At 42.8% G+C, this 25,187-nt stretch overlaps 2 protein-coding genes across 2 annotated transcripts; both read right to left on the bottom strand.

Moving 5' to 3' along the window:
* Positions 1–5,606: 5,606 nt before the first annotated feature.
* LOC148130286 (olfactory receptor 5V1-like) lies at positions 5,607–6,548 on the bottom strand. Its single transcript, XM_087969161.1, has one exon. It carries the CDS (start codon positions 6,546–6,548, stop codon positions 5,607–5,609), a length of 942 nt encoding a protein of 313 aa, XP_087825287.1.
* A 6,694-nt stretch (positions 6,549–13,242) lies between these two features.
* On the bottom strand, positions 13,243–14,178 carry LOC113429925 (olfactory receptor 5V1-like). The gene has a single exon (XM_026692422.1). The coding sequence runs from the start codon at positions 14,176–14,178 to the stop codon at positions 13,243–13,245; it is 936 nt and encodes a 311-aa protein (XP_026548207.1).
* Positions 14,179–25,187: the final 11,009 nt, after the last annotated feature.

Below are 25,187 nucleotides of genomic sequence, written 5' to 3'. Positions count from 1 at the left end.
AAGGGAGGTGTTTGGATGTTCATCCTTAGGACAGAACAAGTCTCCTAGTTGCTTGCATTATCCATGGCAGGTGGTCCTCATGGGGGAAATTGTGCCTTGCAGGAGGGCCTGGCAGTCCTCCTGCCTGGGGTCCTGCAGGGAATAGAGCTGGGGGGGCAGACAGCAAAAACCCTGTGGGGCAAAACTGATTTCTCTGGGATTTATTAGCAGGCCCAGTATAGTTTTCTTGTGTTCAGTTTCAGGGGATGGCAAGAAACAGGGAGGAAAAAGTATAAGAATTGTTTCCAGATTTGAACTTGAAATCAATTGTCCCATTTGCTTTTAGCTGGTGCTCTAGAACTGACTTCAAAAGCATTTAAAGAAACAAAAAGCAAGGCTTTTTTAAAAAAAACCTCCCTCCCTCTCCTTGGAGACTATAGTCCTTGTATTACAACAATTTATTCAGTGAGTGCCTGAAGTTACCATTGAATGAAAGGATTTATTGCTTTGAAGTTCCTGCCCTTGCAGTGCCCCGTGGTCTTTATCAAAGGATGAAACAATAGACGGAAGGAGAAGAGCAGGCAGAACAAGGGGTGAGGTTAAGCACGTCATCAGCTTAGAGTCATTATGTTGCCACGAACGGTGCCAGTCCAACTGCCTTGAATTCCACCGATTGTTACCTTGTACAATTTAGCAATCTAGATTAATATCAAGTGCAATGGATCAAGATCATGTGTTATGTTACATTTCAAACGTTTAATATTCAATCCTATACATAAGAATGTAGACATCGAATGTTCAACTCCAAATTGGTGCCAGTTAAGGGTCCATTGAATTCAAGAGGGGGGTGGGGTACTTTGACCTTTTGGGGCAACATAATGACTTTAAGCTGATGATGAGCATCATTCCACCTCCAAGCTCTTCTTGCTATTTTCCCACAGATAGACTGCTTTTGTAGAGATTGTGTTACATACTGAATCTAATAAGAAGTCAGAATTCAAAACAGCATGTTGTGGGCGCCAGGCCTGGCAGCAGATTCGGACAGTGAGGAGGTTGGGGAGGAACATGGGCCAGTCCTGGAGTCTGGGGAAAGCTCTGAAGAAGGCTCTGTGTTGGAGGCAGAGATGGGGACCAAGGCCGTCCGACAGTTATCAGCTGCCTTCAGAGTTGGAGCTCAGTGGGGCAGAAGAACAGCTGGAGCCTGTCCCCAGTGGGCATATGCACAGAGCTGCCAGAAGAAGGGAACAGCTAAGGAACAAGGGTCAACTCGGGAGTAAAGGCTCAGGTGAACAGTGAATGGCCCCTTCCATAGGGAATAAAGAGGAATGAAAGGGGAGTGGTATTTGTAGGAGACAATTAATTCATTTAATTAGTGTGAAGATTTGTTCGTGACTCACAGAGACTCCTTACCAAGATTTTCCTTGTACAGCGTTGCGCTTGGAAGCTCTTGGCCTGGCAACTCTCCAAGCCTGATAACGTCTGTGGTTGTAATTCACCCTTGAAAGACCGTTTGCTGGGACTTTGCTGGATGTGAATGATAGGAATTCACATTAGCCCAATAAAAAGGGGTTTTGTCAGGACAAGGAGTCTGCTTCGTGATTTTGTGAGGCCTCGGTCAGAACACAGCATGAGGAGCATAAACAAGGAAGCTCCAGAGACAGCTGGTCCCCCCCAGTTATCCCAAGACTTTCCGTTCACCAAATGAGGGGAGAGTTGGGCATCCAGCTTGGAGTAGGGCAAGTCTTGCAGATGTAACCAAGTGGCCAGAGATGATCAGAGGCCACGAGAGCCAGGAAGGCTTCTTCTCTTCCTGTGGAGAATGGCAGGAGGAACATCTGGCCCATCCAACCTAGTAGAATTAGTCTTAGTATCTCCCTAGCACTGATCCTTGCATCCTCTATTGGCAACTGAGAACTTTGTTTCGGGGAACATTAGTGCCAAAGGAAACTGAAAGACGAATTGGGAAGTTCTGATTCCTTGCAAGTTCTTCTACCTCCACGGCTTTTTCTGACCTCGATAAACTCCCTGTTGTTCTCATAGAACAGGGGCAAAGAAGCACCCAAAGGATTAGGTTTTTGAAAAATTATTTATACATTTTTTCCGTTATTATACAAAAGTGCTTAGTCAACAGTGTATTGTCTGAGTCCATTCACTTTGACAAAATAATAAGAGTCATGCTAGTAATAATAGGAATAATAACCATAATAATGATGATAATAATACTTGCTTGAATGTAATACTAATCTTTCATCATTTACTTTTACGTAACAATAATCTTTTATCTTCTAATTTCTACCTCTTTGATCTAGCCCCTGATAAAATAAGTCCCATGCTGTAAAATATTCTGTTTCTTCCTTATCTTTTATTTGTAATGTTGATCTATCCATCTCCGCACAGTCTAATATTTTTCTAATTATATTTTCATCTGCAGAGGTATCTTCATTTTCTCAGTATTATGGATCAGTCTTGCATGCTGCCCAAATCTACTATCTTCTACTGGCAGTTCCGGTGCCTGAATCTTTCTGGACATGAGCAGAAAGAAGCAATGGGACAATTTCTCAAGCCCTGGTCTTCCTCGTGGATTGTCACATTTTGCATCATTTTTAGCTGAGGATTGAGTAAACCACACATATGGCGTTAATATCTATTTCAGCACTGCTGTTCCTGTCTTGATTTTCCTGCCTTGCTATTTTATCACTTAAGTTTGTTTTATGCTCTGTGTTCTCTGTTGTTTTGGAACACAGCTATGTCAGTTACAAACAACCAGACTCAGAGGTGGAGGGTTTATTTATTTTATTTATTAATTTATTTGATTTGTTAATTGCTTACAAGACAATAGGTATAAGTATCAATGTGAGTAAGAATACAGGAAATAGGTACGAATAGATGGGGACAATAGGACAGGGACGGTAGGCATGATTGTGCACTTATGCACGCCCCTTTCAGACCTCTTAGGAATGGGGTGAGGTCAATAGTGGATAGTTTAAGGTTAAAGGAATGGAGGGTTAGAGCATGTAACAATAGAGTAGTGCATTCCAGGTATTGACCACTCTGTTGCTGAAGTCGTACTTTCTGCAATCACGTTTGGAGCAGTTAACATTGAGTTTGTATCTGTTGTGTGCTCTTGTAGTGTTGCGGTTGAAGCTGAAGTAGTCATTGACTGGGAGGACATTGTAGCAGATCATTTTGTGTACTACGCTTAAGTCCAACCGTAGGCGGCGTAGTTCAAGGTTGTCCAAGCCCAAAATTTCAAGCCTGGTGATGTAGGGTATTCTGTAGAGGTTTTTTTGCTCAAGTCTACTTGCCTATAAATCAACATGAGTGACTGAACGGTTAAAAACAACAACACAGAAGCATCTTCTCAGCCTGACGGTTTGCATCTCAGTGAAACTAGACAATGTTCCACAGCATTCAAGGGAGGGGAGGTCTTTGTGCCCACATAGGGACTCCAGGTCAATTCCACATTTGACTCCTTCCACTGCCTTGGCCGGTCTCTCTCCTACAGCCACCCCACTTTCTTAGGATGACATTTAACGATGCCCAGCTGGATTCCATGGCTAGTTAGGTGGTACCCAAGGAAGAGGCTAGTTTTGCGAAATGCATCGCCTGGGAGAAATATTCTCCTACCCTGCCTGAGGGTGGAGGACTTGTGAAGGTGCCTGGAAGGACTTCAGAGTGAGCAGAGATTGGGAAGGGAATACAGGAAATTGCCACACTGTGATTTCAACTTCCGGGAGACATACTTGGACACCATTTATGCTCTTTATTTTTTATTTATTTCATTGAAACATGCATATATCCACCCATCTTCTAACCAACTCTGGAAAGCTCTCGATTGAAGTAATGTCTAAAACCAGTGGTGGGATTCAAACTTTTTTACTCCCGGTTCTATGAGAGAGCGTGCACAGCATTCAAAATACACCAATGTCAAGCACTGCAGCTTACCTTCTAGGGCCGTGATGGTGAACCTATGGCACACATGCCAGAAGTGGCATGCAGAGCCATTTCTGCTGTCATATGAGAGGTCACCTGGAAGAGCCCCACTGCACATGCGTGCACGCCACCTCCTGACAGCTAATTGTCAGGTATCTGGCACATATGTTTGGGCGGTGGTGCGCGGGAGGCATGTGATGCACAGAGACTCATGGCATACCAGGGGGGGGATGTGCGTGCATGCACAGGGGCCATGAGGGCCCCCCCCACACATCGCCTTCTGGGTGCTGGCATGTGAGCATGTCCACACAAGCGCACACACAATTTTCGGCATGGGAGCCCAAAAAGGTTAGCCACCACTGTTCTCGGGCAGCCCTGGAAAGTAGAACAGCTGAGCTGCGGGAATCCGCTGTGCCACGCGAATCAGTTGAGCTGGAAAACATGGAAATAGAGGAGAGGATAGGGCAGAGCTGAGTGGGCAGGGCCAGCTGATCACTGGAGCTAGAACAGGTCTGAACCAGCAGCATCCCACCACTGTCTAAAACCATATCAAAACGAAGAAAGCAGAACACGTTAAAACATTGAAAACAAAAAAGTCCTGGCACCAAGTCAACCGGCTGATGTTCAATTATCCAACTTTATCTCAGCCCTTGGAGGAAAAAGGTCTTCAAAGTTAAGGGAAGGCTAAGGGGGTGAAAACCTGCTGAGAGTCAGCGGGAAGAGCATTGCATAGGGCAGGGGTCGTCAACCAGTGGGCTGGGGACCACTGGTGATCCACAAGAAAATTTTGGTTGTCCACCGAGAAATGTCACTTCCAAAGGACCACCCAAAGCAATTAATCCAGGCTGTGCCACCTACCTGGCCCATGGGAACACAAGGCTTGAGTCACTTGTATTACAAACAACATGAAGTAGTGAGGGGAGGGGGGAAAGGGTGGAGAGGGGATCTTGCCCCACTTGCCCCACGCGCCTGGCCTGGCCACTGGCTGCTTCTTTCCGCTTCTTTCTTCTTCTGCTTCTGGCTGCATGCAAGGAAAGCAGCCAAAGTCTTTCTTTCTCTCCCCCAAACTCTGCAAGAAATGAATCTTTGGGACTCTGCAAGGCCTCCTGCTCCAAGAGGCTGCAAAGACGCATTTCTGACGGAGTTTGGGGGAGACAAAGAAAGACTTCTGCAGCTTCTGCTGCTTTCCTTGCATGAAGCCAAAAGTCTCTCTCTCTCTCTCTCCCCCTGAGAACGGAGCTGGAGACGGTATCCTGCGATCCCAAATAAAGAACAATTGATCGGTAGGAAAATGGGGTGGGGGAGTTTCCTGCAGACTTTTTTGGGGATTTCCCCAGGATCTCTGGTCTGCGGGATTTAAAATTATGAGTTTGTGGTCCCTGAGATCCAAAAGGTTGGCGACCCCTGCCATAGGGCATGAAAAAAGCACACTTCCTAGATTCCATTGGATGACAATATTTGGGAGAAGGGACTAGACAGGAATCAGTCCCTGGTGCCCAAAACTTCAGGGGACGCTGATGTAGAACACAGAAAGCTGGCATCAAATGAGTTTTCATTAGGATGCACAATATCTCATGTTTTTGCAACAACTGCCATTGCTTTTTCTCATGGAAACAACATTGCCGGTGCCTTGAGAAAATACTTCTGTCCAAGTTCTCTTTTGAAGGGCTCAGATACATCCCCTTCCCCTAAAATCAATACCATGCTGTCTTCCGGCACCTGAGAACCTTCCTCAGGGCCCCCTTCACCTCCTTGTTGCGGAGGCTGTAGATTAAGGGGTTCAGCATGGGGGTGACAATGCAAAACGATGTGGAGATTAGAGCACCAGTCTCTATGGAGTAGCCAGAACTGGGCTGGTTGTAGTTCAAGTATCCATTTCCAATGCAGAGCATTACCACAGCAATGTGCGATGCGCAAGTGGAGAAGGCTTTGCGTCTTCCGGTGTTAGAACGAATCTTCAGAATAGAGATCAAAATAAAAAAATAGGACAGGATGATGAAAAGGAAGGGACCGAGGCCCACAAAGAGGCTGGTGATGTGATTGGTCAATTCGTTGACCCACGTATCACTGCAGGCAATCTTCAGTAATGGTGGGACATCACAAAAGATGTGAGGAATGTTGTTGTTTCCACAAAACTCCAGCCTGGAGGCCAGGACAATGTGGATGGCTGAGTCCAGGAAGCCCCAGAGCCAAATGACCACAGACAGATTGATGCAAACCTTGCCCCTCATCAGGTGGGCATAGTGCAAAGGCTGGCAGATGGCAGCGTAGCGGTCATAAGCCATGATGGCCAGCAGTGCCGGCTCACAGCCTGCAAAGCCAATCAGGAAGAAAGCTTGTGCCAGGCATTGACTGTAAGAAATGGTGTGATGTTGGCGTAGAAAGTTCACCAGGATCTTTGGCACCACCACAGAAGAAAGGCAAATATCCAGGCAGGAGAGCTGGCTGAGGAAGAAGTACATGGGGGTGTGGAGACCGGAATCCAAGAGAATTAAGATGATGATCATGAAGTTTCCCAGCAGAATGGCCAAATAGGCAGCAAGGAACACCAAGAAAAGTTGGACCTGGTGGCCCCGAACACTGGAGAATGGCATGAAGATCAATTCTGCCCTCTGTGTCTGGTTGTGGGAATCCATGAGGACTCCTATCTAACAAAGTGAAATTCAGTGGTGAGAAAAGTAAGATTCTACCTTTAGGTAAGAACAACCAAATGCCCAGGTACAGAATAGAGGGTACCTGGCTCAAGAGTAGTAACTGCGAGAAGGGTCTTGGAGTCCTAGTGGACCATCCCTTAAATATGAGCCAGCCGTGTGCTGCAGCTGCCAAAAAAGCCAACACAGTTCTAGGCTGCATTAATAGAGGGATGGAATCAAGAACACTTGAAGTGTTAGCAATGCTTTATAATGCCTTGGAAAGATTACACTTGATATACTACATCCAGTTTTGGTCACTACATTGTAGAAAAGATGTTGAGACCCTGGAAAGAGGGCAGGAAGGAGTAATAAAGATGATTAGAGGACTAGAGGCTAAAAAGTATGAAGAATGGTTGCAGGAATTGGGTATGCTTAGTCTAGTGCAAGGGTCTTCAAGCTTGGCAAGTTGAAGACTTTGTGGACTTCAACCCTGAGAATTCCTGAGCTAACATGACTGGAGGAGGAATTCTGGGAGTTGAAGTCCACAAGTCTTAAAACTGTCAAGTTGGAAGACCCCTGGAATAGATAGATAGAGAAAGAGAGGTAGAATAGATAGATAGAGGGGGAAGGAGAGAAAGATAGAATAGATAGATAGAATAGATAAAGAGGTAGAATAGACAGAGAGAGAGAGTATAGGATAGAAAGACAGACAGACAGACAGACAGAATAGACCATGGCTCTTCAAACTTGGCCACTTTAAGACTTGTGGACTTCAACTTCCAAAATTCCTGAGCTAACATGACTGGAGGAGGAATTCTGGGAGTTGAAGTCCACAAGTCTTAAAACTGTCAAGTTGGAAGACCCCTGGAATAGATAGATAGAGAAAGAGAAGTAGAATAGATAGATAGAGGGAGATGGAGAGAAAGATAGAATAGATAGATAGAATAGACAGATAAAGAGGTAGAATAGAGAGAGAGAGGATAGGATGGACCAGTGGTTCCCAACCTTTTTTTCGCCCTGCACCACTAAAGAAATTTCACTTGAACCTCGCACCCCCTGAAATTTATATTTTGCTCAGTTAAGTTAATCCATTGCAAAAGAAAATAAAAATGCCAACATATAGCCAATATCCTATTTTTTACCTGGACTTTTCTCGCACCCCCTGGAATATCATCTCACACCCCCAGGGGGTGCGAGCACCCCAGGTTGGGAACCCCTGGGATAGACAGACAGACAGACAGACAGAATATAGATCATGGCTCTTCAAACTTGGCCAGTTTAAGACGTGGTCTTCAACTCCCCAAATTCCTGAGCTAACATGACTGGAGGAAGAATTCTGAGAGTTGAAGTCCACGAACTGTCAAGTTGGAAGACCCCTGGAATAGATAGATAGAGAAAGAGAGTTAGAACAGATAGATGGAGGGAGAAGGAGAGAAAGATAGAATAGATAGATAAAATAGATAGATAAAGAGGTAGAAGAGAGAGGGGGGGCAGAGAGAGAGAGAGAGAGAGAGGGAGAGAGAGGATAGGATAGACAGACAGAATAGATCATGGGTCTTCAAACTTGGCCTGTTTAAGACTTGTGGACTTCAACTCCCACAATTCCTGAGCTAACATGACTGGAGGAGGAGGAATTCTGGGAGTTGAAGTCCACCAGTCTTGAAGCTGTCAAGTTTGAAGAGCCCTGGTCTAGTGAAAAGGATTAGGGGTGATGTGATATTTGAGGGGCTGCCACAAAAAAGGGGAGGTCAATCTATATTCCAAGGCACCTGAAGGCAGGACAAGAAGCAATGGATGGAAACTAATCGAGGAGAGAAACAACCTGGAATTCAGGAGAAACTTCCAAACAGGGAGGACAATTAACCAATGGAAGAGCTTGCCACCAAAAGTTGTCAGTGCTCCATCACTGGAGGTTTTAAAGAAGTTACTGGACAGCCACTTTCTGGAATGGTATAAGGTCTCTTGCTTGAATAGGGGGTTGGACTAGAAGACCTCTAAGCTCCCTCACAACTTATGCTATCTTTGCCCTTCAGTAAGGATCTTCAAGTCTCTCACTAATTCAGCATTCAACCCAGCCCAAATTATGCCTTTGAATGTCCTTTGAATCTTCTCCTCCAAAATGCTTGTATTCCTCTTAGCTTTAATGCAGAACTGAGCTGCCATCTCTGGTTCTCGACAGACCGGAAGGTCTTGGTAGAACACTTGTCCCCCTCCTCTAAATGAAGGTCTATTTAAATTCTGAAACATGTCAAGAGATGATATTTGCAGAGACTATCCAAGAAAGTGATCTCGCTAGGAACAGATTTAGTAATATAACTCATTTCTCCTTTCTTGCTGGAGTCCAGAAAACGATTCATATGTGGGAAATGGACCAAGAGACTTCACAATCAGAAAGACAATGTGGTGCTTTGCTTTGTAGAAATGCTTTAGGAGACCTTGCTTTCCATGTAGATGGACACCTTGGGGTAATGGCACCCTTGGAAGACAGCGCTTCCAAACTCAAAAGCAACTCCTTCCTCTTCAGATTGTGTTGATATACATTACCTCTGAACAATGAAGTTCCACCTTGCTACAGTGGCTAATATCAATAGATAATAATTAGTTGGCTTAGGTTGCATGCAGATGATGTGGGTTGACTATCTCGAATCTGGAACCCCTCCATAGTTCCTTGTCTGCTCATAAAAAAGGAAACCGGAAGGTCTACCTGTCAGTTTCCAGCTCCTACCTTTCAACCAAGGAGCTGTTTGGTCAAATCAAAGTCCATGTTTGGAGCGGCAGATAAACCTAAGAAGGAGGGCAGATGCTGGATTGGTGTTGATTACAAATTGTGGTCTATTGTGAGTCTCAAGCAGAAGGACTTGGCCACCTCTGGAATTCCCTAAATGGAGATTCCAGGGTTGACTCTTCCATTCCTGACCCCTCCTTCCTAAAGCCCCAAACCTCCTTACAAAGCCACCCCATCCCAAATGGAAGGGGAATCTTTCATGGACCACAAAGCAGCTCACCTTTACTGGTTACCCCACCTGCAGAAGACCGGCTGTGGATGAAGCAGAATCATCTTCTCTCCAAGTTCTCCCAGCGTTGGGCTCAGATGCAATGAACTGAGAGTCAATGCTCTGCCAAGAAAGCAGGAAGGGAGGTGTTTGGATGTTCATCCTTAGGACAGAACAAGTCTCCTAGTTGCTTGCAATATCCATGGCAGGTGGGCCTCATGGGGGAAATTGTGCCTTGCAGGAGGGCCTGGCAGTCCTCCTGCCTGGGGTCCTGCAGGGAATAGAGCTGGGGGGGCAGACAGCAGAAATCCTGTGGGGCCAAACTGATTTCTCTGGGATTTATTAGCAGGCCCAGGATAGTTTTCTTGTGTTCAGTTTCAGGGGAGAAATGAAGAGGGCAAAGCAAAATAATCTTTTCCAGATTTGAACCTGAAATCAGTTGTCTCATTTGCTTTTAGCTGGTCCTCTAGAAATAAATCCAAGTGTACTGGATCCAAGAGCCATAGTGGCACTGTAGAAGGCAGTATTTCAGGCTAACTCTGCTGACTGCCAGCAGTTCGATCCTGGCTCAAAGTTGACTCAGCCTTCCATTCTTCCAAGGTCGGTCAAATGAAGATCCACATTGTTGGGGGACAATATGCTGACTCTATAAAGTGCTTCGAGAGGACTGGAAAGCACTATAAAGCAGTATATAAGGGCTATTGCTAAGTGGGAAGGAAGGAAGGAAGGAAGGAAGGAAGGAAGGAAGGAAGGAAGGAAGGAAGGAAGGAAGGAAGGAAGGAAGGAAGGAAGCAAGCAAGCAAGCAAGCAAGCAAGCAAGCAGTGATGGCACAGTGGTTAGAATGTAGCGTTGCAGGCTAATTCTGGCCACTGTTAGCAGTTTGAACCTGACCAGCTCAAGGTTAACTCATTCTTCCATCCTTCCAAAGGTCAGTCAAATGAGGACCCAGATTGTTGAGGGCCAGAGGTTTAGAGAGGGCTGGAAAGCACTGTGAAGTGGTATATAAGTCTAAGGGCTATTGCTAAGAGGGAAGGAAGGAAGGAAGGAAGGAAGGAAGGAAGGAAGGAAGGAAGGAAGGAAGGAAGGAAGGAGTGATGGTGTAGTGGTTAGAATGTAGTATTGCAGGCTAATTCTGGCCACTGTTAGCAGTTCAATCCTGACCAGCTCCAGGTTGACTCATCCTTCCATCCTTCAGTCAAATGAGGTCCCAGATTGTTGGGGACAATATGCTGATTCTGTAAACCACTTAGAGAGGGCTGGAAAGCACTGTGAAGTGGAATATAAGTTTAAGGGCTATTGCTAAGAGGGAAGGAAGGAAGAAGGAAGGAGGAAAGGAAAAGAAAGGAAAGGAAAGGAAAGGAAAGGAAAGGAAAGGAAAGGAAAGGAAAGGAAAGGAAAGGAAAGGAAAGGAAAGGAAGCAAGCAAGCAGTGATGGTGTAGTGGTTAGAATGTAGTGTTGCAGGCTAATTCTGGCCACAGTTAGCAGTTCGATCCTGACCAGCTCAAGGTTGACTCAGCCTTCCATCCTTCCGAGGTGGGTAAAATGAGGACCCAGATTGTTGGGGACGATAGGCTGACTCTGTCAACCGCTTAGAGAGGGCTGGAAAGCCCCGTGAAACAGTATATAAGTCTAAGGGCTATTGCTGCTTACTGTCTCCCTCCCTCCCTTCTGAGAGGTGGTCGTCTAGTTACAATGATGACTTCAATGACCCTTTGAAATGATGATGTTGGGATTTACAACCAGTTCCTGAAGTCCCAGCCATTGTAGTTCCCCCCCCAGTCACAGGAATACAATTCAGGAGTTTAGCCAAGTGAGTATGATGGCTAAACTAGATAACCGATGATTGGAAAGAAAACAGGCCAAGCTTGCCATTTTTAATTTATTATATTCAGAAAAGAATAAACCCCATAGACAATTTGCAATTTAAAGGACAAAATTACAAACAAAACATTGGGAGGGGAATGGAAAAAGGAAAATCCCCCAAATTGTTCCAGATAAATTTGCTAAACAACCTAGCCATGTGAGGAAAATACATATAGCAAATAAATATTTCCTTCAGAATTCTAGCTATCCTGCATGAAGTGGGGGGGGGGGGGAGATTGCACATCATTGCTCAACTCCTTCCATGACAATATATTGTTAAACCATCAGCTCTCCAGGCTCACCTAATAAAATGACACCAATCAATCAATCAATCAATCCATGTCTCCATCCATCCCTTGCTATATTATCTTTCTCCATGCTCCCACCAACCTCTTCATTCTGAAGCATGTTGTAACCTCTTTCCGGAGAAAGCCTTAAGGAAGGCAGCCAACCTGAAAACCATTGACTGTGTCTACCCAGAAACCAGGTGCCAGAGCCAGAATTGCTCTCTTCGAGCGTCAGAAAGTGTTTGAAACTTGCATGTCTAAGAAACATCCTAATTCTCCTGTGTTGTTTCAGGAGCTATTTCTATCAATATTTCTGCTAACGTTTAACTGGATAAGCAGGTTGTTTGGTGAAAACCTGCAGGAAAATGGTCAGCCTGAAAGTTAACAGATTGTGAGAATCTACCAAACATCTAGTGTCTGTCAGCCAAATCAACTTGGTCAGTTAGGAAAGAAAGTCTCTTGAATCCATTATTAAAGAAAGTATACTTTAGTAAAGCCAAGTGGTTGCAGTATAGCAAAGCCGGATCTGAACTTTCGCGCTGAAAACATGTGGTTAATTTTACTCCTTCCCCTCCTTCCCCCTTGATTATCTTTTATTGTCCAGTGGCATTCAAATAAATTATTGTGGTATCAGTCCCTGGCTGTGGGGCTAGATGGTGCTGCATTCCATCATATGGCCTTGGAACGGCTGGCAGCTCTCATGGGACAGTACGAAGAGTAGCTTTGATACCAGTGGTGGGATTCAAAAAAATTTACTACTGGTTCTGTGGGTGTGGCGTGGCTTGGTGGGTATGGCTTGGTGGGCATGGCATGGGAAGGACACTGCGAAATCTCCATTCCTTCCCCACCTCACTAATCTGATTTCCAGCTCTGTTCTCCTGTGCAGGGCAACAAAAGAAGACCCAGCGGATCAGCTGGGACTCAGGAAGCAGAGAAGAGGTGGGATCAGTCAGTGGTGGTATTCTGAACTACTCAAAATTTCCACTACCGGTTCTCCAGAACTGGTCAGAACCTGCTGGACACCACCTCTGTTTGACACCCCTTATCCAAGCCCACCCCTTTAATACTCTGTCGCTCCCTTCCTCCCCCAATTGGATAGGGCAGACTGGCATTTGGCAAAGCAGAGCTAATGTGGCCGAATGAGAGTCCTGACAGTGTCTTTCATGCAGGGCTGGGCTGCAATCAGTTTAACAACTGGTTCTGTGAGCGCACGAGTGCAGCATCCACTAAGCGCCACTTTGAACCACTCCAGCTCACCTTCTAGCCTTCCCCGGTAAGTAGAACAGCTGAGGTGCGGAAACCCACTTGGCTGCGCGAATCGGCTGAGCTGCAAAAGAAAGAACTGTAAGGCAGGACAGCGCAGGGGTAGCTGGACAGGGCCAACTGATCATCATTCATGAGGGTTTGCTAGAACTGGTCTGAACCTGCAGCAACCCCACCACGGCTTTCATGTATCTTTTCTGCTCTGAATATAGTCAGGAAAAACAAGAGTTGGCCTCTTGATGTTCCAGAAAGGACTACAAAGTGGCCTTCACAACATCCGAGAAGAATCCTATATTCTCCTGTGTCTTTCCAGGACCTTCCGAAGAGCACCCTTCACCTCCTTGTTGCGTAGGCTGTAGATCAAGGGGTTCATCATGGGGGTGACAATGCAATATATTGTGGAAATCAGGGTGTCGATCTCCAGGGAGTAGCCAGCACTGGGCTGGTTGTAGTTTAGCAACCCATTCCCGAAATAAAGGATGACCACCAGCAGGTGAGAAGAGCAGGTGGAAAACGCTTTCTGCCTACCTGAGTTGGAACGGATACGCAGGATGGAGGCAAGGATGTAGAAGTAGGAGATGACTACCAAAAAGAAAGGGGCCATTCCTGCAAATATGGTGGCTATGTGTAAGGTCATCTGGCTCATGTGCACATTACCACAGGCAGTCTTCAGCAGTGGTGGGAGGTCACAGAAGATGTGGTGGATCTGATTATCTCCACAGAAGTGTAACTTGGAAGCCAAGGCTGTGTGAACTGCTGAATCCAGGAAGCCCCAGATCCAGATCATTACAGCTACTGTCACACAAACGTTTGAACTCATGAGGTGTGAGTAGTGCAAAGGCTGACAGATGGCAGCATAGCGGTCATAAGCCATGATAGCCAGCAACCAGCATTCTGAGCCAGAGAAGAACATCAGGAAGAACATCTGAGCAAAGCAATGGTTGTAGGAAATGGTGTGCCTTTGGAGAAGGAGATTTGCTAGAATCTTGGGGACGGTGACCGTTGAGTAGCAGACATCCAAGCAGGATAAGTGGCTGAGGAAGAAATACATGGGACTGTGAAGGTGGGAGTCTACCAGGATGAGAGTGATGATCATGAAGTTACCCAGAATGGTGACCAAATAGATGGTGAGGAACAGCAGGGCGAGATAGACCTGGCCGTGTGTGATGTTGGAGAAACCTAGAAAAACAAACTCACTAACACGAGTGTAGTTGCTGAAATCCATGAGAATGCAGGGATCTTGCCTAGCGAAGACGCTGAAGGAGAGCAAAAATATATCTGAATGAGATTTTTTTTACCTCCACATATGCACCAATTCTACAAAGCAAATATTTTGACTTGTCTTCTCAGGTTTTGTAGTGGATTAAACAGGCTACACAAAATATAAATCATGCACTTAATTGAAGGTGGAAAAGATACTAAGTTATTTTTTTTTTTGTTCCTATCAATTGAACTCTTTCAAATAATCTGTTGTTCTGGCTCAGAATGGACACTTGTTTTAAGTCCTGACTTTTTGCAATTTTGGACTGACTTATCCTTCTGAACAAAATAAATCACAACAATGAAAAGTTGAGATGCTCTCATCAAATAAGAAGGAAGGAAACACAACAACATTAATGTCAGTGTTTAGGAAAGCATCCCACCATCCTTCAGGAAAGATCAAACCAAACCCATCTTTGCTACTAGATTATCCATTGTCAACTCTACAATGGCCATCAAACAGTTAACAGAATAACAGAACTGGAGTCAACTCCTTCCTCAAACAGGAGACTCCATACCATTGTGGACAGAAGGCTGCCCAATCTCTTCTTCAAACTTCCAGCATTGGAGCACCCGCAATTTCTGGAGGCAAGTCATTCTCCCATCCCTTTAAATCTCAAAGACTCTTCTTGGGTGTAGAGAACGTCTGATAATTCCACATTCAAGCCTTGGTTGATGAAGAGTCAATTACTTGGTATTGTATTTCTGTCCATCATCTCTTGTTCACTTTAATACTTCAATTCTTGTTAATTTTTGGTATGTTTTTCATACTCCTCCCTTGGGATTTTATATTAATAACATTAATCCTACTCACATCATTGTAATAACATAATTCTTACAATTAAAATTGTTAATATTATTTGCTCCACCCTTTGTCATTTAATTAATTAAATAATTATTAATTAATTAATTAATTATTCAGTATTTTAATACACAATACTAATAACCATAATAATCTTATTTTCGTATACACAATACAACCCTCTTTCAACTTCTGATTCTTTCATCTAAATACTAATTGTAAAGTCTTATATAAAAGTATACATAATAATATTTTCCCTCTTTCTAATTTCTACCTCTATTCTAAATCTTAATGGTATAAATCCTATATTTGTAGGTATTCTATTTCTATCCATCATCTCTTGTTCATCTTACTATTTTAATTCTTGTTGATTTTTTGGCATGTTTTCCATACTCCTCCCTTGGGATTTTGTATCTCCATGCATCATTCATATTTGATCTAAATAGTTCCTCTATCTCTACATCTCACTTCCAGACCTTCCCTACATCTATCAGTATCTCTATCCTCACTTCAAAAATGTCTTTCTTTTTATCCAGTTCCATTTTTTATATCTCTTAATGTATAATCTGCCTGATCTATTTCATCCATTTTAATTATCTCTTAGTTCTCCTTGTCTTTTGGATTCATTTCTTGATGAAGAGTAAATGAAACATCTTTCAGATCTCCCATATTGATGAGTAGTCATAACTACACAACTTGAAGAGACTAACAAATATGGCTTTCCAAGCAGGAGGACTCAGGAATCTGCTTCAATTGTCTTGCAGTGTCACTTGAAGGGGTTCTCTATTCTACAACTGAGCCTGAATACTTCATGCATCATGTACATATTACTCTAGTTTACTGGATTGCTTACATTTCACAGTGTTATGTTGTACCTCCAATGATTTATCTCTCTCTCTTTTTGTTCATCTCGGGGACTTTTTCTCAACATGTTCATTCGATGTCTTCAGTTGAGGTTTTCTCTTCCTGCTCTTCCTGGAAGCACCATCTTCATCCAGCCAACTAAGGAGAACCTCTTTCTGATAAGGAGAAAAATGAAGAACCCTTGCCACGGTTTCCATCTGCACTTGGGGACTGACTTGAGTCTTAACAGGGTAAGCTTCAAGCAACCTTGGATAATTTCAGAATGTATGGCTAGATTAGCAAGGAGCAACCTTGGAAATTCCAGAGAAAGTCATGGAAGATTTCAGTAGAAGGCTAAGGAAGAACACTATAGCAGAGAGCTTGGTGGAGAGGATTATGTGGGAAACAAGTTCCATGTTAGGACATTGTAGATCAAGGCTTGAGAACAGCTCCCTCAAAACTTCCTCCTCTCCTAACAACCAGTTTCCACAGACTGTTCTGGAACTATGAAAGATGAGGAAGAAGCTACCAACCAACTGGGCACAACCACACAACTGTCTGACCCTTGATCAAGACTAATCTTGGCCTGTATGGAAATTGCTAAGTAGACTGCGCATGAGGTAGGAAGATCAAATGACAATCTAATAAAATGGGGGTTCTGTGACCTACTTTATACCTATTTTATCTGCTCAGGGCTGAATGTTACGTCCATAATTTGTAGTTGCTTCTGACACAAATAAAGAAAAAGTCATTGTAGAAAGAAGAGTAAAACTATGGATGCTAATGTCTTTCTAGAAAGCTATGTGTCAGCCTCAAGATATCTTCACCCCTCTCTATTCTTTATTTGCTGTTATGCCATTTTCTCTTTCGGCTGCCATGAAATGGTGGGAGGGGGGAAACTTGGAAGGGAAGAAGGCAGGAGGTGTTTTGCATTCCTTTGCTGGGTTAAGAAGGGGAGGGGGGATTTCTTTTCTTTAACTTTCCATTTCTTCGCTAGCCTCTGTCCTTTTCTGCGCAACTGCGAACTTTTATCAAAATATGTCAAGGTCACTGACAGTAGCCTCATCATCACCTGGAGATGACCACATGATCCTATTCAGAAGTTTTAATTGGAAGAATCATTTGATCTTTGGAGGGGGGGGGAGCAATTCTATCCTTTTGTATATGTGTTTTGCCCGCCAGTTTTTAGTTTCGGAATTGATTCTGTTGCTACCACATCATCTTCCAGTAAAAGAATAATTCTGCTCTACACCATGGAGTCTGAGTATTTCTTTCTTGGGATTTAGAGGGAGCACAGTCTGACACTATGATAGATCCAGGCTCAAAATGACATTATGGCCTCCACATTTAAAACATGGTGTCTCAGAAATGGAAAAAGAACACGAGAAGGCAAATAAAAATATAAACGAGCTCAAATCCCAGCCTTGGAAAGAGATTTAGAAGATACCAAATGTCTATGGAGATTTTCAGTCCTCCAGGTCACAGTTGTCCCAAAGGTGCTTTTCCAAGAGGCAACTGGACTTCCTTGTTTTTCCTTTTGAAGACATTTCACTTCTCATCCAAGGAGCTTCTTGGTGGGGATCTTTGCAGACAGCTGGTCATTTGCATCCTTTTAGAGGGTTGTTGAGGCCACTCGGAGGTTTATCTGTGTCTTCGGGGTCATCTGAGAGGTGAAAATGGTTCCTGTTCTCCTGCATTACTCAGGTGACCCTGAGGACACAGTTAAACCTCCAAGTAGCCTCAACAACTCTCTAAAAGAATACAAATGACCAGCTGTCTGCAAGGAGTATAAATCCTTCCATTCTCCAGAGTCAGAGCTGAAGAAGCTTCTTGGATGAGAAGCAAAACATCTTCAAAGACAAACAAGACAGCCCAGTTGCCTCAGAAGACACCAAAGAAAATCTTTCTTCACACAGTCCATTCTTAAGCATACAACCCTTTCCCATAAATTAGGGTGAGGGGATCTAACTTGAATATTTTTGAAAGAGGGTTGCACAAACTCACACCAGACACGTATTTCCCGGACCCAGACCTGATGCACCTGGCTGAAGAAATATTTTTCTTTTACCTGGAAGTAAACATAAAGGAATCATTAATGGTCTGCCTTCACTTCTTGGAGGCATAGTAAGGGTGTCCCTTTAAAGCTCGGGAGATAGAATACTAGCTGAAGGAAAAGGAGGGGACAAGCTTAACATGGATGCTTTGTGGGAGGCATTCTGTAATGCTACAGAATGGGTGGGTTGGGGCTGCTGTCATTCTCCAGGTGTGGTGATGAACCTCACCTCTGCATGGCTCTTGGTCCATTCTTTTTTGAGGGGAGGGAAAGAAGTATTGGCTTCACTTGGGTCTTCTCCAGCATCTCCTGCACAGAAGACAAATGAATGGAAGGCGCTTGGTCTCCAATGTCTTTAAGGCATCACCCAACCTCCTTGGCCCAAGAGTGGGATTCTTTATGGAGTCAGCCAGGCTGAAGGAGGGAGAAGACTCTGGTCGTGCTTGAGGGACATAACTGTAACTGGGGACAATTAGCCCAGAGGGAACATGCAACCCTTAATCATAAAGTAATGATGTTATGTTCTGTCCCACTAAGGAGGCTATATGAAGACCAAAGTTGACAGATGGAGCCTGGTTTGCCTTCCATGGTAGCCTGGTCCACAACGTGCCCATTTTAGCCAAGGTTGGCATGTCCCCCAAACCCACTCCCAGTTTTTCCCTTTTCAATTGACCTCAACAAGGAGCCTTAAAGTCCACAAGCTGCCTCCTGGCCAGCATCAAAGCAAGAGGCCAGAGGGGCCTCTGTCAGAAGGACCCATTCTGCTAGACTTATTCTGAGATTTTACAAAGAGTGCAGAGAAGAGCAACAAAGATGATTAGGGGACTGGAGGGTAAAACATACGGAGAATGGTTGTAGGAATTAGGTATGTCTAAAACAAGGACTAGGGGTGACCTGATAGCAGTCTTCCAATATTTGAGGGGCTGAAACAAAATAGAGGGGGTCCACCTATTCTCCAAAGTACCTGAAGGCAGAACAAGAAGTAATGGATGGCAACTTATCAAGGAGAGAAGCAACCTAGAACTAAGGAGAAACATGCTAACAGTGAGAACAATGAATCAATGGAGCGACTTGGCTTCAGAAGTTGTGGGTACTCCATCACTGGAGGTTTTCAAGAAGAGTTTGGACAACGATTGGTCTGTAATGGTATAGGGTCTTCTGCTTGGCCAGGGTTTGCACTAGAAGACCTCCAAGGTGACTTCCAACTCTTTTCGCTTCCCTTCCCTCCTCTTTTCTCTTTTCTTTTCCCTTCCCTCCCCTCCTCTGCCCTCTTATCTTTTCTCTTCCCTTCCCTCTCCTCTTCTCTTTTCCCTTCCCCCTCCTCTCTCCTCTCCTCTCCTTTCCTCTCTCCATTCCATTCAATTCCATTCTGAATCACTCTTTCTAAGTTCCATAGAGGTGGGATTCAGCAGGTTCTGACCAGTTCTGGAGAACCAGTAGCGGAAATTTTGAGTAGTTTGGAGAACCAGCAAATACCACCTTTGACAGGAGATTTTACAGTATCCTTCCCCTGCCACGCCCACCAAGCCATGGTAGTAAAAATAATTTGAATCCCACCACTGAAGTTCTACCATGCCTGGGTGTGGTTCTTCTGTGAAAAGTTCTATAATGCCAGCCATGAATGGGGCATCTCAAAATCTTAGTCCTGGAGTCTGGCTACCCCACAAAGCAGTTGATTCAGAATTTGGGACTTTCTTTCCATCTCCTGATTATAGCTACCATGATCCTTCAGAGCAGAGGTGGGATTCAGAAGGATCTGATCAGTTCTGGAGAACCAGTAGCGGAATTTTTATTTTTATTTGTAAATTTTATTTGAGTTTTCACAAAGAGAAAAAAAATACAAATAAAACATCTTTTTTGAAAGCAGCATAATCCCGGGTTACATTTCTTCGTACAGACACAAATTCAGGTTCATGCTCATTTTTATATTCTATTCCATATCTTATTACTATTTTACATTTTCTGCATAGCTTCTCCCCTCTTTTAATTTTCTCAATTTTATTTTAATTATCTCATCTCAATTCAAATCATTGTATTTATATTTTTTGTCTGTCCTGTTTCAATTATCTATTATCTTTTCTCATTAAACAAAATTTCTCCTGTAGTTACTGATTGGAGTATGACACCTTTATATCTTTTCCCTAAAGTTGTAACATTCAATATAATACATAACTTCCATTCAGATTCTGCTTGGTACATTCTTAAAATACACACTGTATTCTTAAAAAAAAGAAAAAATATATAAATGTATATAATTAAAACAACATTCCATTCCAATTCAATTCTATCATTAATATTAATATTCATTAAAGTCTTAACATCTTTAACATTACTTTTCAATTAAATATCACACTTCTATGGGGACAATTATAAGCTTTCCATAGTTAATTCCTCCCCTCTTCACTTATATTTTATAAAACATTAACTAATTAAAATATTCCCTTTCCTTCCTAATTCAATTTTCTCATTTATTTTATTTCATTTATTTTATTCACAAACATTTCACTAAATCACACTAACTATTTTATCCCTCATTTTAATCATACATTGTTTCCAATTTTCTGAAGTTATTTCTATTACTAATATAACAATACAATCTTATGTACCTTTACAGAATCCCTTTTTCAGTTAGATTTTCACCCATTATCTCTAAATAGGTCCTGTTTCTCTATATCTTGCTCCCGTCCTTTGTAACTTCTTTTCCTTTCCTTCTTCCCTCTCTTCTTCTCTCTCCCCTTTTTACCCCCTTGTCTCTCCACCTCTGTTTCTCTCTTCTGTATTCCCCTTTTCTGTTGCTATCCAGTATTATACTTATTTTTCAAATTATTTTTCTTTTCTTTGGTTGTTTTTTTAAATCTTAAATTCTTCATTCTCTTTCCCCCCCTTTCCTTTTTCTTCCCCACATAGAATTACTTGTTCATTAAAGATGGCTTCTTCTTTGTCCCAGTCTTCTTGTTTTGCAGTCTTTTCTTGTTGTTTCTCATAGTTCCAAATCTCCATTTCTAAGAATTGAAAAACGAAGCCAAAAGAACCCTTCCCTTCTTGTGCATCTTCTTTGTACTTTTTAAGTTCCATTTTCAATTCATCCAGAAGTGGTGCCATTGTATAAATGTTTAAACAACCACCCGATTGATTTTAGTCATTCAAATATAATAACCAAAAATCCAAAGATCACCAAATAATCCAAATACACGCATGTTTACATGTTTCTTTTTTGCTCTTTTTTTTTCACTTTCTCTTCCTGGGGTTACTATTTAGTTGCAAAGTTTCAGTTAAAATGTATCTTTCAGAAGTCTTGTTGAAGTTTTACTTTAGATTCTTTTTAATTCCAGGCAGTCTCCTCCCTCTTCCAGATCCTGCCCTTATTCTTTTTCTCTCCCTTCCTGCTTATGAAAAAGAAAGTTTTTAATGTCCAGAAATCTTTGTTATCCCTTTGGCATTTTGTTTTATTTTCAGATTAATTTCCTATTGATGTCAAAGCGGATTTTTCCAATTTCTTTAAGTCTCTTAGTTGTCAGTATAGGGAAGGAGAGAGAAGGGGGAAAAAAGCCAAACCTTTCCCTTTTCACTTTCCTTCGCTGCTTCCAACTCTTCTTTGGGAGCCATGTTATTTTTTGTAAGTTTAAATTCCAGGGTACCTTGGTTGTTGCTTTTACAATTTAACTCAGTCAGCCAAAACTTTCACTTCTTATCTTCCTCCTGCATGTTCTTTTCCGGTTGAGTTCTTCTTTGTGGTGGCCATTTCTGGCCACCGCTGCAACTGCCTTCGGGAAAGGGAGTAATGGCCAGCTGAGGAGGAGAGATGCGGCTCTCCTTGACCCTGCTGGCAGTCTCCCCCCTCTTCACCACTTCTACGGGGTGGCTTAGCCCCAAAACCAGCCAGCTCAGGGCACTCCAGCGGCGAGCCCAGACAGAAACCGCGCACGATCTCGGATTTCTGTCTGTCGCTGAAGCCCTTCAAACCGGAAGTCCCCAGTAGCGGAAATTTTGAGTAGTTCGGAGACCCGGCCAATCCCACCTCTGACTGGAGATTTTATAGTATCCTTCCCCTGCCACGCCCACCAAGCCATGCCCACAGAACAGGTAGTAAAAAAATTTGAATCCCACCACTGCTTCCGAGATGATGGTTCTGACCTTAATGGTGGCACTGCTGGATTACTGTTGAACTTTCTAAATGGGGCAGCTTTTGGAGACAGATTGGAAACTGAAAGTCTCCAGAATGAAGGGGAGACTGGGAGGAAGATGTCCTGCCATGGTTGATCTCCTGGTAGGGTTGCAGATATAGTCAGTTCTGGGTGAACTGAGTAACGTTGAGGTCAACGTGAAACAGCACCAGGATACACCAGGTATCTCCCATATGGGAAGTACATCCCAACCCAGTCCCACCTGCCCCCCCACCTCTTAGAAAGCTAGCAGGATATGGCATAAAGTTGCTTTTTTTTTTCTTTATGAAACCCATACTTTGCATATCTCCACTGTGAAGATCCTGAAGGCTAATCTCCAGCCCTTGATCAGTCAAAAAGCAGGCAAAATAGCCCTATTCTACCAAGCTTCCATGTTCTCAGAGTTCTGATAGTAAATTGTATTGTTTTATATTTGTACTGTGATGTAAACAGTGCCTCCTGTTTGAGGCAGGCTAGAGCATTGATTTAAAATTAAATATTTATTCATAAAATATAACTGCCTAACTCCAGCATACAATGCCAAACAAAACCCATCAAAATCTCAAAACTGCTTTTCCAAAAGGCAAATGGAATTTTTTGGTTATATTTTTTTTCCTTGAAAACATTTCACTTCTTATCCAAGAAGCTTCATCAGTTCTGTGATACAGTGAGATGATGAAAGATAGAATAGAATAGAATAGAATAGAATAGAATAGAATAGAATAGAATAGAATAGAATAGAATAGATGATAGACAGATGATAGAGAGGTAGGTAGGTAGGTAGATAGATGAGATATGATATAGATAGATAGACAGACAGACAGAGAGGATAGATAGATAGATGATAGATGATTGATAGATAGATAGATAGATAGATAGATAGATAGATAGATAGATAGATAGATAGTTATGGATGGATGGATGGATGGATGGATGGATGGATGGATGGATGGATGGAGATATAGAGATAGCGAAATGAGAGGGGGGAGGAATGGATGGACGGACAGACAGACTGACAGACAGACAGACAGACAAACAAACAAACAAATAAGTCTGGTTTTGCCCATTTCCACCAGGCTGGTCTGGTTTATGGAGTTCTGGAGTGTGTGCTAGATTGCAAAGCCAACACTGCAGAGATCAAGAAAAAGGAATTTTTATTTTCACAGTGCAACCAGGTAAGGATTGGGAGCCTCCATTGACCTTCACAACAGGCTATGATGAACCATGATCTGCAGCGCTCCGGAATCAGGAAAGGCTCTGAGCGAACATGCAGAGAATCAGAATAGAAACAAAATCATCCACCAACAGAGCAGCCAGGACTGGACAGAAACGAAAGCATGATGCAACTGACTTTTCTCTACTAATTACTTTTTTCCACTTCTCCCCAGAGCTTTTCAGTTTGGGGGACCAAATTCCACATGAACTCTTTTTTCTTAAGGAATCTTGCTTCCGAAAACCTGGCTTTACAGAGACAGTTCTGCCTTGCTTCACCCGCCCTATATCCTCCCCATTTTTCTTCCCAGTGCCCGTGTTTTAGGAATGCTGGAAAGTCCTGCAGTCAGTTATTTATTTCAGTCTCTTGCTGCTTCTTAACACAAGCTGGACAGGGAGTTCCTTCTTCAAGATAGGGATTGTCCTGGAAGGCCCCAAATTCTGCTCTTCTTCTTTCCCAACCCTTGGGGTCAAAAGTTAAGGTGTGGGTTTCGTTGGAATAAAAGTGTGGCCCCAAAGAATCAAAAGCACATGGAGTCACTACTGAGTTGTGCCTTTACTGCGGTTTCCCTATAGACAGAATCTTGCCAAACTAAAGCAAATATCTGCAGTAACTATAGAAATAGTCTGTGAAGTGCCAGGGAGGGTCAGACTTGCTTTCTTCCAGCCCACCGGACATCCCAAACTCTTTGCCCTCTGGGAAAGAGCCCCTCCCTCCTGTGACTCCAGACCACATTCCACCACAACACGTTTTTTTTGTTTTTTGTTTTTTTTAACCAGGTTCAGGCTCTGGTCAACATTTTTTCTCTGAGCTTCTTTCTGAATATAAATCCCTGAGCTCAACGTCTATGGATAATTCTCCATCATTCAGTGCCATGGTGGTCCCAAAAGTGGTTTTCCAAAAGATAACTGGACTTCCTTGGTTTTTTTTTTCCCCTTGAAAACGTTTCTCTTCTCATCCAAAGTTCTGAAGAACTGCAGTGTAGAAACGTCATGGATGAGAAGTGAAACATTTTCAAGGAACAACCTTAGAAAGTCAAGTTGTCCAAGAAGACTTGCTAGGATGTTCCATAATATGTCACCCAAATGTTGGAAGTGTAACTTTAGCCAGGAACGTATTTTCACATGTGGTGGACATGTCCTAAAGCTCAAAAGTACTGATCTAAGATACAGGCATGGTTAGAAGAGATGACAAAACTAAAGATTAAATTCAACGCAGAGACCTTTCTACTCAGAATGACACAACTGACATGGAGCAAAACTCACCAGCATCTGATATCACATATCATTACAGCGGCAAGGATAGTCTTTGCCCAAAACTGGAAATCAACAATGATACCCACAGACCTGGCAGTAACTAATAAAATCCACCAATGTGCAGAAATAGTTAGATTAACCATGTTACTGAAAAAACAAGGAAGAAAGGGAGTTTTTACAATTTGGAATATATGGTATAAATGGTTGTATAGAAAGGAAGTAAAGATGTCTAGTGAAATTGATTAAACAAACAACAAGGGAAAATGGAAATAAGGATAAATGTATATATAGCTATGTATATATGTAAAGTAATATAATCAAATATTGTATTATAATTGTAATAATAACATAAATAGGTAAGGATTTAGGAAACAAGTTCTAGATTTACTTGTAGCAAATTACTTTAATTGACCCGAATAGAAATGTTCACTGCTATGAAAACGTTGCAAAAATGTGAGAACATGTTTCTCTTTTTTAAAATATTATTTTTTTAAAAACTTTCAATAAACATTATTAAAAATAAAAAAGAAAGAAAGTCAAGTTGTCTTTTGCAAAAAAACCACCTTTGAGAATTCCGAGCTCATTTGTCAGAAGATGGAAGTCAAGCTAGGCTCTCTTGATGTTGTTGGAGAACCAGTTTGGAA

The sequence above is a fragment of the Notechis scutatus genome, chromosome 6 (genome assembly GCF_049901735.1).
Source record: "Notechis scutatus isolate UNSWTSFEM ecotype Mainland chromosome 6, rNotScu1.2, whole genome shotgun sequence".
Classification (NCBI taxonomy): Eukaryota; Metazoa; Chordata; class Lepidosauria; order Squamata; family Elapidae; genus Notechis; species Notechis scutatus.
The sequence above is the reverse complement of the archived record's forward strand: the minus strand, read 5'-3'. Positions and strand labels throughout refer to the sequence as shown.